We start from the raw sequence: 13,570 nt of genomic DNA, 5'->3' as shown, positions 1-13,570 counted from the left end.
ATATATATATATAAAATTAGTAAATATTTTTTGTGGGTTAAAACATAATTAAAAAAAAACATTATTTAGTATAATTAAAACAACTATTAATTATAAGTTTTTTAATTAATAAATTTAGTTTTGATTTCTTCAATTTTAATTTTTATCGTCAAATCATTTTTTGGTTAAAACATAATTAAAAAAAAAAAAAAAAACATTATTTAGTATAATTAAAACAACTATTAATTATAAGTTTTTTAATTAATAAATTTAGTTTTGATTTCTTCAATTTTAATTTTTATGGTCAAATCAATCATAAAATAAAACTTCAATTCTTTTAGTAATAAAATAATATAAAAATAAAAAATATATTTGCACAATATTTTAAATTAGACAATATAGATAAATATTTATAGTTAAAAACATAATTAACCAATATAGATAAGTCAGGTGTTACTTTCAACCAGAATTAATAAACCTTGATTTGTTTCCAGCCAATAAGGTAGCAGTTTACTCCAAGATTACACAAAATAAAGCATAAGAGAGAATTAAAATGAAAATCATTGTCTTGCCTAGTTTGACTGAATAATAAATAATAGGCGCAGAATTTCCAAGGAAAATCGACTGGCGAAGTTTCCCGCAGGAATCGACCACGGAACGTGTAAAGTCCAGATCTCTGGGTAAATTGCTGAAATGAGTCTTTGAACAGGCATCTCAAGCTTGCTTGCGTGAAGGTGAAGCACAGACAGTGGAACTCTAATCAACTTCGATCAGAGGCACATCGGTCCTCAATATTTGCAGAACTTTCATCTCCCCATCTTTTGAAAATGCCCGTACAAAAGCTCATTGTCGAACACAATGGAGACGAACACAGAGTCGAGTACGACACAAATGATGGAATAGAGGTCCGTAAATGCGTCGCTTTTTTGTCTGAATCGCTCTAATATGCAGGCACTGGCAGACGCATCTACCTATCTGCAAAGAAGTAATTGAATTCATGAAATATGATTATCCTTTTATTGTTTTATGCAATTATAATCATTGTAGTTTCTGCTTCGCTATCTTATTTCAGGTGCTGAGATACCAGCTTTATTCACTCACACTTGTTCCGCCCGAGAACCAAACGGTAAGAGTCAACACCTTCAGTTTATTATGCTTTTCCCTCACATAAATGGTTAGATTTTGTATCCAAAAGCCAATGCGGCCTCACAGGACAGATTGATAATACAAGTCATCCGAAGGTACATGACGACTTGCAGTTCTTTCCTCTTCCCATCGAAAATCTGGGTAGAGAAGACGATCTTTCTTTCTGACTACATGAATAAGTCTTACAGATGATTCCATTATATAAGGCAGAAAGAAAGAAAATATGATTATCATTTGTTGATTACTATCACCTCTTAAACAGGGGAGGTTCCAAAGTTAACTGATATTGAAAAGATATTCGATTTTGCATTCTCTCTGTCCCGGTTAGATTTCCTTTCCTTTCAAATGTCTCCTCACAATCAATTCCTTTTTTTTGTGCAAATCATTTTGCCACCAGCCCTGCTTTATGCTTGTCAAGTGAATCATCTGATTTGCTCTCGTTTTTGTAGACCCACTTGTAGCCAATTGGTTTGGTTCCAAATGGAGGGTCTTCTAACTTTCATGTGCTGTTTTTGATGACAACATCGTACTACTCTTGTACAACTTATTTCTAATGGTCATGAGAAGTAGCTTCTTTAAAGGAAGTTGGTTCAATGTTAGTAGATAAATTCAATTTACAATTATATGCAACATCCATTTCATCTATGTTGAAGTTTCTAAGTTTACTTAATTTAGAAACCTTTTATGCACTTTTTCTGATTTATTCCTACCTGCTTGTTAATTTTTCTTTAACAAGTTATTTACAAAGTAAATACTGAAAATAAACACCAGTGCATGCTCAACATATTACAGATCAGCAACTAAAAGAAAGAAGAACAAACACACCACATGACACCATTATTTTTGGACCAATGTCCCCAGAAAAACCCAATGCGGGAAAACCGGTGCAGCTATCTGAGGGTTTTCTTATTAAGCAATATCAGAGTACAATCTGGGTGCCGTAACTGGCCTACCCAACAGAGAATTTCCTTAGCACCTATACCTCACAGTTTGAGAGAAATCTCCTCACTGAAACCCCGAAAAACCCTTCCGGCAGCTTCTCAGCACAAAACTGCTCCTGCAACCCCAGCGTCTGCTCAATCTGGACTGCGTCAGCCCCTCTCTGTCTCACGCTGGCACTGCGTCAGCCTTTCTTGGCCTGCGTCAGCCCCAAGAGGCCTTCTGTCAGCTCTGGGAGCCTCTGCGTCAGTAACGCTGGCCTTTCTGGTGCTCTGCGCAACACTTCGCTGCCTCTGTGTGAGCCCTTGCTGGTTCTGCATCACCGTCCTTGGCTGTTGCGCTGCTCTCCCGGCACAATCTCTGCCTTCTCTGTTCCTTTGTACTCAATGCCCCTCAGCTGCTCTTTCGATCATTGATTCTATCTTTCTTAGCAAACCCGCTCTAGAGAATAGAATGACTGATCATCTGGTGTGTTCTCCAAGTGACCCTCAAGCCTCCTCTTATACTTTTCTTGTTGACATTTCAACGGCCGAGATTAAGTCCCTAATCAACGACTAAGATTAGATTTGGCTTGATCCATGTCTTTTGGACCACTCTAACACAGATTCATATTAATACACATTAATATTTTATTTTCCCTAAGTTTAGACTCAGGGACTCCATTAAAAATATTAATTATTTTAATATCTCCTGATCTGTTTAGAATCTGCCCAAACCCTTTCTGGGTATTGGAGATCTCATGTGCCCCAACCTCTCCACCAAATTTCATGGCTAGAGCACATCTGATGCTACCCCAAATCAACACTCCCTCTTAGCGAAGACTGTGCTCTAGCAATACTCTTCATTGAGTATTACTCTGATCATCCGGCATCGGTACCTGTGCTGATGCTAGGCCTTCCTGCCCAACATCCTCTGCACTGCTGCATCCTGTACTGCTGCCCATGGTTCTGCCACTGCCACTGCTGCATCTGTACAATAGATCCCTCTGCATCCGTGCTGCTGCTGGTCCATTCTCTTAGCACTGCATCCACACTGCACCTCCTCTCATCATGCTGCATCGTGCTGCCCATTGCTACACTCAACTTAGTTATTGAGAAGTAAGTAACTGATCTCCCAACTGACCTCCCTGTTGGGCTAGAAACACCTACTGATGTTGAAGCTCCCTCTGCCGCTGACAAGTGCTCCCTCTCTCTGACCTCTGCGCTGCTGCAACAACTCCCTGCATCTCGCACCGTTGCACACCTCGCTGTGCCTTCCTGCACTGGTGCAACACCCCTGTGCTTCTCGCACTGCTGCAGCCTGCTAGCTCTGTGCTGTCTCGGGACTCCTGCACTGTAGCTCTCTCTGCCGCTCCATCCGCATCCGTCTCTACCCATCTCAACCAGTTCTGCTACTCCTCGTCGGGGCTCCCGTAGCAAGGTCTAATCCAAGAGGCTGGGTACCTCAAGGATCCTGCCCCTCATCGCCTGTAGTCCTCCTGACTACAACTCGATGTCTCCCCACTTCCGCTCAAGTGGTGCGTGTACACTCATGGCACAGTCATCGTCTGTCGAAACTTCCTTCTCTGCCCGTGCTGGCGTTGCCTTAGTCCCGGAAGACTGTCCCTTATTCTTCTTCCGTGGGCACTGGGTCGCATAATGACCCATCTCCCCACACTGGAAGCACTTGATCTTGGAGAGATCTTTCTTCTTCCGCTTCTCCTGCTTTCCCTCAGATGTTAGGGCCAGATCCTCCTCCTCCTGCTTGACCTTGATCCCTTTGCTGCTGCTACCTGTCTTTGAATGCCGTCTGATCTCTTCCTGGTGAAGAGCTGCCCACATCTCGTCCTAAGGTAGGAGAGTCCCTCTGCCTAGGATGCTCTGGACAAACACTTCCCACTCTTCTGAGACAACATTTAGGGTTGTCCTCACCATAAGCTCCTGATCCGGTGTCGCTCCTATAATAGTCAACTGATCTCGGATCTCATTCAGTCCTCCGAGGAAGGAGTCAATCTATTGACCCTTCTTCATCTGATACGACCTCATCTGGTTCTCGAGCAACATTCTTTTCTGCACAGAAGTATGCTGGTACAGGTTCTTGAGAGCCTCCCACAACTCAACTGCCGTTTCCTTCTCGGCTATATGTGGTACCACATGATCCTTGACCCCGTCAAGGATAATGCACTTGGCCCTCGCCATCGCCTCTTCGTACTTGTCGTTATCATTAGGGTTGACTGGGATAGCTATAACCTTCAAGGCGAAGTTCTTGACACGATTCCTGTCAAGCACTGATAAGATTTTGGCCTTCCAGATTGCGAAGTTCGATGCTCCATCGAGTCTATCCTGGTCTCTTACCCCGTGTAGTGCCATGACGCTCCTCTACTTCCCTCCTGGAAGTTCTCTGTTCGACTCCTTTGAGTCTCTACTTCCCGTTTGGAAGTTCTCTTCTAGACTCCCTCTTAGTCCTGATTTCCCTCCTGGAAATCCTTCTGCCGCTTGTCGAGATGCCCCCTGCTCTGATTGTCTTGTGCAACTGCATTGCTAATTCGGGTTCCTCGGCCAGAAACCCTCGGTAACAACTCCTCTGGCCCTGCTCTGTCAGGTACTGTTCTGACTATAGTGCCTCACCAGCTCCACTCTGCAAAATTTCTGCAGCCTTCTAGACCCCAGCAACTGCCTCTCTGTGAACTGCATCAGCCCCTCTCTGCCTCATGCTGCCTCTGCGTCACCCTGGATGGGTCTGCATCAGTTCTGGGATGCCCTGCGTCAGCCCTCTGGCCCTCTGCGTCAGTTCTGGGATGCCTGCGTCAGCCCTCTGGCCCTCTGCGTCAGCAACGCTGGCCTCTCTGAGGCTCTGTGCAGTTCCCGACTTCTTCTGCGTGGCTCTCGCTGGCTCTGCGTCACACTTCCTTGGCTTCTGCGCTGCTAGAAACAACTTCTGTCACCTCGGGACAACTGTTTTTTGCTGCTATTGCTCCGCTCGACTGATGTCTTTTAGTCCTCCTGTGATCTGCAATCATGCTCTGATACCATGTTGAAGTTTCTAAGTTTACTTAATTTAGAAACCCTTCATGCACTTTTCTTGATTTATTCCTACCTACTTGTTAATTTTTCTTTAACAAGTCATTTACAACGTAAATACTGAAAATAAATACCAGTGCATGCTCAACATATTATAGATCAACAACTAAAAGAAACAAGAACAAACACACCACATGACACCATTATTTTTGGACCAATGTCCTCGAAAAACCCAATGCGGGAAAACCTGTGCAGCTATTTGAGGGTTTTCTTATTAAGCAATATCAGAGTACAATCTGGGTGCCGTAACTGGCCTACCCAACAAAGAATTTCCTTAGCAGCTATACCTCACAGTTTGAGAGAAATCTCCTGGCTGAAACCCCGGAAAACCCTTCTGGCAGCTCCTCAGCACAAAACTGCTCCTGCAACCCTAGTGTCTGCCCAATCTAGACTGCGTCAGCCCCTCTCTATCTCACGTTGGCCCTGCGTCAGCCCTAGGAAGCCCTGCGTCAGCTCTGGGAGCCTCTGCGTCAGCTCTGGGAGCCTCTGCGTCAGCTACGCTGGCCCTTCTGGTGCTCTGCGTAGCACTTGGCTGCCTCTGCATGGCCCTGCGTGAGCCCTTGTTGGCTCTGCGTCACCGTCCTTAGTTGTTACGCTGCTCTCTCGACACAATCTTTGCCTTCTTTGTTCCTCTGTAGTCAATGCCCCTCAGCTGCTCTCCTGATCACTGATTCTATCTCTCTTAGCAAACTCCGCTCTAGAGAATAGAATGATTGATCATTTGGTGTGTTCTCCAAGTGACCCTCAAGCCTCCTCTTATACTTTTCCTGTTGACATCTCAACGGTCGAGATTAAGTCCCTAATCAACGGCTAAGATTAGATCTGGCTTGATCCATGTCTTTTGGACCACTCTAACACAGATGCATATTAATACATATTAAAATATTATTTTCCCTAAGTTTAGACTTAGGGACACCATTAAAATATTAATTATTTTAATATCTCTTGATCTGTTTAGAATTTGCCTAAACCTTTTCTGGGTATTGGAGATCTCATGTGCCCCAACCTCTCCACCAAATTTTGTGGCTAGAGCACATCTGATGCTACTCCAAATTAACACTCCCTCTTAGCGAGGACTGTGCTCTAGCAATACTCTTCACTGAGTATTACTCTGATCATCTGGCATCGGTACCTGTGCTGATGGTAGGCCTTCCTCCCCAACATCCTCTGCATTGCTGCCTCTTGTACTGCTGCCCATGGTTCTGCCACTGCCACTGCTGCATCTGTACTACAACTCTCTCTGCATCCGTGCTGCTGCTGGTCCTTTCTCCTAGCACTGCATCCACATTGCACCTCCTCTCATCATGCTGCATCGTGCTGCCCACTGCTGCACTGCAACACAGTTACTGAGAAGTAAGTAACTGATCTCCCAACTGACCTCCCTGTTGGGCTAGAAACACCTACTGATGCTGAAGCTCTCTCTGCCGCTGACAAGTGCTCCCTCTCTCTGACCTTTGCGTTGCTGCAACAACTCCCTGCATCTCGCACTGTTGCACACCTCGCTGTGCCTTCCTGCACTGGTGCAACACTCCTGTGTTTCTCGCACTGCTGTAGCCTGCTAGCTCTGCGTTGTCTCGGGACTCCTGCACTGTAGCTCTCTCTGCCGCTCCATCCGCATCCGTCTCTACCCATCTCAGCCAGTCCTGCTACTCCTTGTCGGGGCTTCCGTAGCAAGGTCTAATCCAAGAGGCTGGGTACCTCAAGGATCCTGCCCCTCATCGCCTATAGTCCTCCTGACTACAACTCGATGTCTCCCCACTTCCGCTCAAGTGGTGCGTGTGCACTCATGGCACAGTCATCGTCTGTCAAAACTTCCTTCTTTGCCCATGCTGGCGTTGCCTTAGTGTCGAAAGACTCTCCCTTATTCTTCTTCCTTGGGCACTGGGTCGCATAATGACCCATCTCCCCACAGTGGAAGCACTTGATCTTGGAGAGATCTTTCTTCTTCCGCTTCTCTTGCTTTCCCTCAGATGCTAGGGCCACATCCTCCTCCTCTTGCTTGACCTTGATCCCTTTGCTGCTGCTACCTGTCTTTGACTGCTATCTGATCTCTTCCTGGCGAAGAGCTGCCCACATCTCGTCCCAAGGTAGGAGAGTCCCTCTGCCCAGGATGCTCTAGACAAACACTTCCCACTCTTCTGAGACAACATTCACGTTGTCCTCACCATAAGCTCCTGATCCGGTGTCGCTCCTATAGTAGTCAATTGATCTCGGATCTCATTCAATCCTCCGAGGAAGGAGTCAATCTATTGACCCTTCTTCATCTGATACGACCTCATTTGGTTCTCGAGCAACATTCTTTTCTGCACAGAAGTATGCTGGTACAGGTTCTTGAGAGCCTCCCACATCTCAACTGCCGTTTCCTTCTCGGCTATATGTGGTACCACATGATCCTTGACCCCGTCAAGGATAATGCACTTGGCCCTCGCCATCGCCTCTTCGTACTTGTCGTTATCATTAGGGTCGACTGGGATAGCTATAACCTTCAAGGCGAAGTTCTTGACACGATTCCTGTCAAGCACTGATAAGATTTTGGCCTTCCAGACTGCGAAGTTCGATGCTCCGTCGAGTCTATCCTGGTCTCTTTGTAGTGCCATGACGCTCCTCTACTTCCCTCCTGGAAGTTCTCTGTTCGACTCCTCTGAGTCTCTACTTCCCGTTTGGAAGTTCTCTTCTAGACTCCCTCTGAGTCCTGATTTCCCTCCTGGAAATCCTTCTGCCGCTTGTCGAGATGCCCCCTACTCTGATCGTCTTGTGCAACTGCACTGCTGATCTGGGTTCCTCGGCTAGAAACCCTCGGTAACAACTCCTCTGGCCCTGCTCTGTCAGGTACTGTTCTGACTACAGTACCTCACCAGCTCCACTCTGCAATATTTCTGCAGCCTTCTAGACCCCAACAACTGCCTCTCTGTGAACTGCATCAGCCCCTCTCTGCCTCATGCTGCCTCTGCGTCACCCTGGATGGGTCTGCGTTAGCCCTGGGATGCCTTGCATCAGCCCTCTGGCCCTCTGCGTCAGCAACGCTGGCCTCTCTGAGGCTCTGCGCAGTTCTCGACTTCTTCTGCGTGGCTCTGGCTGGCTCTGCGTCACACTTCCTTGGCTTTTGCGCTGCTAGAAACAACTTCTGTCACCTCGGGACAACTGTTTTCTACTGCTATTGCTCCGCTCGGCTGATGTCTTTTAGTCCTCCTGTGATCTGCAATCACACTCTGATACCATGTTGAAGTTTCTAAGTTTACTTAATTTAGAAACCCTTCATGCACTTTTTCTGATTTATTCCTACCTACTTGTTAATTTTTCTTTAACAAGTTATTTACAAAGTAAATACTGAAAATAAACACCAGTGCATGCTCAACATATTACAGATCAACAACTAAAAGAAACAAGAACAAACACACCACATGAAACCATTATTTTTGGACCAATGTCCCCGGAAAAACCCAATGCGGGAAAACCGATGCAGCTATCTGAGGGTTTTCTTATTAAGCAATATCAGAGTACAATCTGGGTGCCGTAACTAACCTACCCAATAGAGAATTTCCTTAGCAGCTATACCTCACAGTTTGAGAGAAATCTCTTGGCTGAAACCCCGGAAAACCCTTCCGGCAACTCCTCAGCACAAAACTGCTCCTGCAACCCCAGCGTCTGCCCAATCTGGACTGCGTCAGCTCCTCTCTGTCTCACGTTGGCCCTGCGTTAGCCCTAGGAGGTCCTGTGTCAGCTCTGGGAGTCTCTGCGTCAGCTACGCTGGCCCTTCTGGTGCTTTGCGTAGCACTTGGTTGCCTCTGCGTGGCCCTGCGTGAGCCTTTGTTGGCTCTGCGTCACCGTCCTTGGCTGCTGCGTTGCTCTCCCGACACAATCTTTGCCTTCTTTGTTCCTCTATACTCAATGCCCCTCAGCTGCTCTCCTGATCACTGATTCTATCTCTCTTAGCAAACTCCGCTCTAGAGAATAGAATGATTGATCATCTGGTGTGTTCTCCAAGTGACCCTCAAGCCTCCTCTTATACTTTTCATGTTGACATCTCAACGACCGAGATTAAGTCCCTAATCAACGGCTAAGATTAGATCTGGCTTGATCCATGTCTTTTGGACCACTCTAACACAGATTCATATCAATACATATTAAGATTTTATTTTCCCTAAGTTTAGACTTAGGGATACCATTAAAATATTAATTATTTTAATATCTCCTGATCTGTTTAGAATCTGCCCAAACTCTTTCTGGGTATTGAAGATCTCATGTGCTCCAACCTCTCCACCAAATTTCGTGGCTAGAGCACATCCGATGCTACCCCAAATCAACAATATACAACACCCGAATTTGAATTATCTACATCACCTCCATCATCTTGTCTTGTAGAACTTCTAGTTCTTGTCTTTCCAACCTTATTAGGATGAACACTTTCAAGTGTCTTGATGAACCACTTTGGACATTTATGAGATGGTCGAGGAGGGTGTTGCATTTTCATCAATGTTCAACTTTTTAATCCTCTTGATCACATCATCCAACTGAACTTCTTGGTCTAATGAAGTGGCCAGAACTTGTTAAGGAGAGCGAGATGGCGGTGCAAATGAAGATTCTAGAGATTAATCCGAGATAGTGATCCCTCCTTCAAGATGTGGAATCTCATCATCAAACTCGTGATATGCCTTTATATGAGTGAATTTATCTAGATGATCAAGGTGTAGCTTAATAGTTTTTGTTGATTTGGGGTAGCATCGGATGTGCTCTAGCCATGAAAATTGGTGGAGAGGCTAAAACACATGAGATTTCCAAGACCCAGAAATGGTTTGGGGAAACTTCACCCAGTTAGAGAGATATTAAAATAATTAATATTTTTAATAAAGTTCCTAAGTCTAAACTTAGGAAAATTAAAATATTAATGAGTATTAATATAAAATTGGGTGAGAATGTTCTAAATGACATGGATCAAGCCAAATCTAATCTTAGCCGTTGATTAGAGATTTAATCTCGGCCGTTGAAGACTCAACATAAAAAGTATAAGAGGAGGCTTGAGGGTCAGTTGGAGATACACCAAGATTGATCAGTCAGTTCGATTTTCTGGAGCGGGGTTTGCTGAGAAAATTCGAACAAGTGATCAGAGTTGCAGCGAGGGGCAGTGAGTGCATAGCAGAGAGGCAGAGATAGTGCTGAAGGACCAGCGCAGAGATTGAGGAGGCTACGTAGAGCCAGCAGGAGCCATGCAGAGGGCCAGAGTGACTGCGCAGAGGCTAGCAGGGCCTGCGTGGGTGACACAGAAGGCTAGGGAGCCAACAGAGAGCAGTGGAAGGCCAGGAGGGCTGACGCAGAGCCTCAGAGAAGCGTTGGAGAGATTTTCGTGGAGCAGACTTGCTGAATATCTGCTTCCGAAGAGAGGTATTACTGCCAGATAGATATCTCTGTTGGGTGAGCCAGTTTGGCACCCTAGTTGTACTCAAGAAAGCTGCTTAATAATAAAACCCTCTGCTGCACTGGTCTTCCCAAGTTGGGTTTTTGCGGGGACGATTGTCCAAAAATAACGGTGTCCCTTGTGTGTTTGTCTGTTATTTTCAGTTGATGATCTGTAGATGGTTGAGACTGCATTTGTGTTTATTTTCAGTATTTATATGGTTAAATAACTTGTTAAGAAATAAACAAGTAGGTGAAATAAACCAGATAATGCAGGAAGAATTTCTGACGTGTTAGACTTAGAAATTTCAACATGGTATCAGAGGATTGCAGATCACAGGAGAGCTAAAGACACTAGCTAAATCAGAAAATTTGCAGCAGAAACAGCTGTCCCGAGAGACAACGCTGTTCCTAAGCAAAAAGTAGCAGTAAAGGAGTGACGCAGAGGGCCTACGTCATCATTTCGAGCTAGATAGAGGGTCATCGCAGAGGCAGAGAGAGGCAGAAGAGTTTCACGAAGAGCCACGTTATCCGACTCAGTCAGGTAGGCTTGACGCAGTTGGCCAAAGGAGCGATTCAGCCTTACTGGGATTGCGCAGAGCTAAGATGCTCAGTTTCTTCAGCTGCTGGGGCCTAGGGAGCTGTGGGCAGATTGTGTGTTGGGAAGCTGGTGGGGTGCTGATGCTGTCGAACCAGAACAGTACCTAATGGGACAGAACCAAGGTAGAGGGATCCGTTACATTGAGGGATTTCTAGCCAAGAAATCCAGATCCGAGTTGTAGTTGCAAAGAGGATCGAAGAGGAGCGGATCGACAGTTGGCGGGAAGATTTCCAGCAGGGAAATCAAGACTCAAAGGGAGTCTAGGAGAGAACTTCCAGGAGGGAAGTCGAGACTCAGAGGGAGTCCAGTAATAGAGCGGAGATGGCAATGAACGGATTGAGGGATCAGGACAGGTTGGATGGGGCCTCCAACTTTGTCATTTGGAAGGCCAGGATCCTGTCTGTTCTGGATAGACATCGCATCAAGGGCTTTGCCTTGAGAATCGTGGCTATCCCAGTCGACCCAGCTGATAATGAAAGGTATGAGGATGCAATGGCGAAGGCAAAGTGCATAATCCTTGACGGGGTCACGGATCATGTAATACCGCATATTGCTGAGAAGAACATGACAAAGGAGACGTGGGATACCTTGATGACATTATATCAGGGCACTTTTGTGTAGAGGAAGATGCTATTGGAGAATCAGCTGTGGTCGTATCAGATGCAGAAGGGGGAGCAGATAGATCTATACCTCAGCAGGTTGCAAGAGATTCGGGACCAACTTACTTCCATAGGGGCCACACCGGATCAGGAGTTCATGGTGAGGACCACCCTGAATGCAGTCTCCGAGGATTGGGAGACATTTGTCCAAAGCATTTTGGGCAGAGATGATCTTCCAGGATGGGAAGAGATGTGGGCAACTATTCGCCAAGAAGAGATTAGATGGTTGACCAAGATGGAAAGTAACAACAAAGGAGGTTGAATCAAGAAAGAGGAGGAGGAGGATGCGGCTTTGGCATCTGCGGGACATCAAGGGAAGAGGAAGAAGAAGGACATCTCCGAGGTAAAGTGCTTCCATTGTGGGGAGCTGGGTCATTATGCAACCCAGTGTCCCAGGAAGAAGAATAAGGGAGAGGCTTCTGACTCCAACGCAGCTCCGGCTAAGGCAGAGAAAGACGTCGAGATTGATGACGATTGTGCCATGAGTGCTCATGCACCTCTAGAGAAGAGGTGGGGAGACATCGAGCTGTAGTCAGGAGGACTACAAAAGATGAGGGGCAGGATCCTTGAGGTACCCAAACTCTTGGATCATATCCGGCTACGGGAGCCTCGAATGATAGTAGCAAGATGACGGATGTCGATAGAAGAAAGATGCGGATGGAGCGACAAGGCAGTGCTAGAGTGCAAAGGTCTGTAGCAGCGCAGTGGAGGTTGCAATAGTGTGAGAGGCACAAAGGTCATTCAACTCCAATGCTCCTCCTCAACATAATTGTTTGGGTCCATCATCAATCTCCATGAAGTATCCTCAAGTTAAGTGTCCAACCTCCAAGATATATAGGACATGGTCCCGAATCCCAAGCTCCAAGGGTCAACTGCCCAATGATCATCCTCCTATGTAGGTACCTCCCTTGATCTAGTAATCGACTCCCCCATTATGTGCACCTAATGGGTTAGTCAACGTGTTGATCATGGTAATTACCTCCTAGGTAAGGGCGCCATGTGAACACTCTAACCAAGGTCAAACATCCCACCCGAACTAAGCCATCCATATGTCCATAAAACATCGAAAGGGTCTAGGCGATCTAGCACCCTCCTAGCAAGGTGAAAACACTTTCGGAGCAACCCCCAAAACTAACAACTTCTTAAGTTGCTTTGGAGGCACTTTCTTCCTTAGGACCTGTTGTCGCGCGGATTGGCACGACAACGCTCAGACCGGGGCTGTCACTCTGATCCCCGGTCTCTCCGTTTAAGCCTGTCTCCCGCGGCTAAGGGGGGTAGACCCTGTGAGATGATGAGGCCAACTGTCGACCAGTTGGTTGGGGACACGAGACACGATCAAGAGAAGCACTAAAATGGATTTAGAAATGAAAAGACCAGTGCCTTAAGAGATTGCGGATAAGACGATTACTTTGTTGAATGATATAAAAAAAAGCATGGACCATGAACAACGATCATCTATCATCAGCTAGATCACAATGCTCTTAGAATGATATCCGGCAACTGAAAAATTTGAAAAAGATGAATGTTTCAAAACACCACGAATCATAAATCATTAACCAGATATCAGGTTCGCATCTTGGAAAAAAAATTAGATCTTCAGCATAAAAGATATAGCATGAAAACCACTGAAACTTGGAAAAGTAAAATTTCCGCAAAATTTTTATTTTTTCAATTTTTTTTTTTTTTTTTTTTTTTAAACTAAACTATGAAAACTTTAAAACTAAATCTAAAATCTAAAGAAATTTTTATTTTTTATATTTTAAAACAAAAATAAAACTAAAATCTAGAAATCTAAT

The 13,570-nt window shown here is 45.4% G+C and overlaps 1 protein-coding gene across 1 annotated transcript in view; it reads left to right on the top strand.

Annotated features, from left to right (window-relative positions):
* The first annotated feature begins 560 nt into the window (after positions 1–560).
* LOC149245217 (peptide-N(4)-(N-acetyl-beta-glucosaminyl)asparagine amidase-like) overlaps positions 561–13,570 on the top strand; it is a 226,844-nt gene continuing 213,834 nt past the window's right edge. The window contains exons 1-2 of the mRNA XM_089455548.1: positions 561–884; positions 1,052–1,105. Of these exons, the coding sequence (XP_089311674.1) occupies positions 807–884; positions 1,052–1,105 (132 nt within the window). The 5' untranslated portion in view covers positions 561–806. The remainder of the gene's footprint in view (positions 885–1,051; positions 1,106–13,570) is intronic.

Source organism: Pinus tabuliformis, chromosome 7, assembly GCF_031772625.1.
Source record: "Pinus tabuliformis cultivar Carrire ecotype Pingquan chromosome 7, CPIR1, whole genome shotgun sequence".
NCBI classification, from domain to species: Eukaryota; Viridiplantae; Streptophyta; class Pinopsida; order Pinales; family Pinaceae; genus Pinus; species Pinus tabuliformis.
Note: the sequence above shows the minus strand (reverse complement) of the source record. Positions and strands in the feature narration are given on the sequence as shown.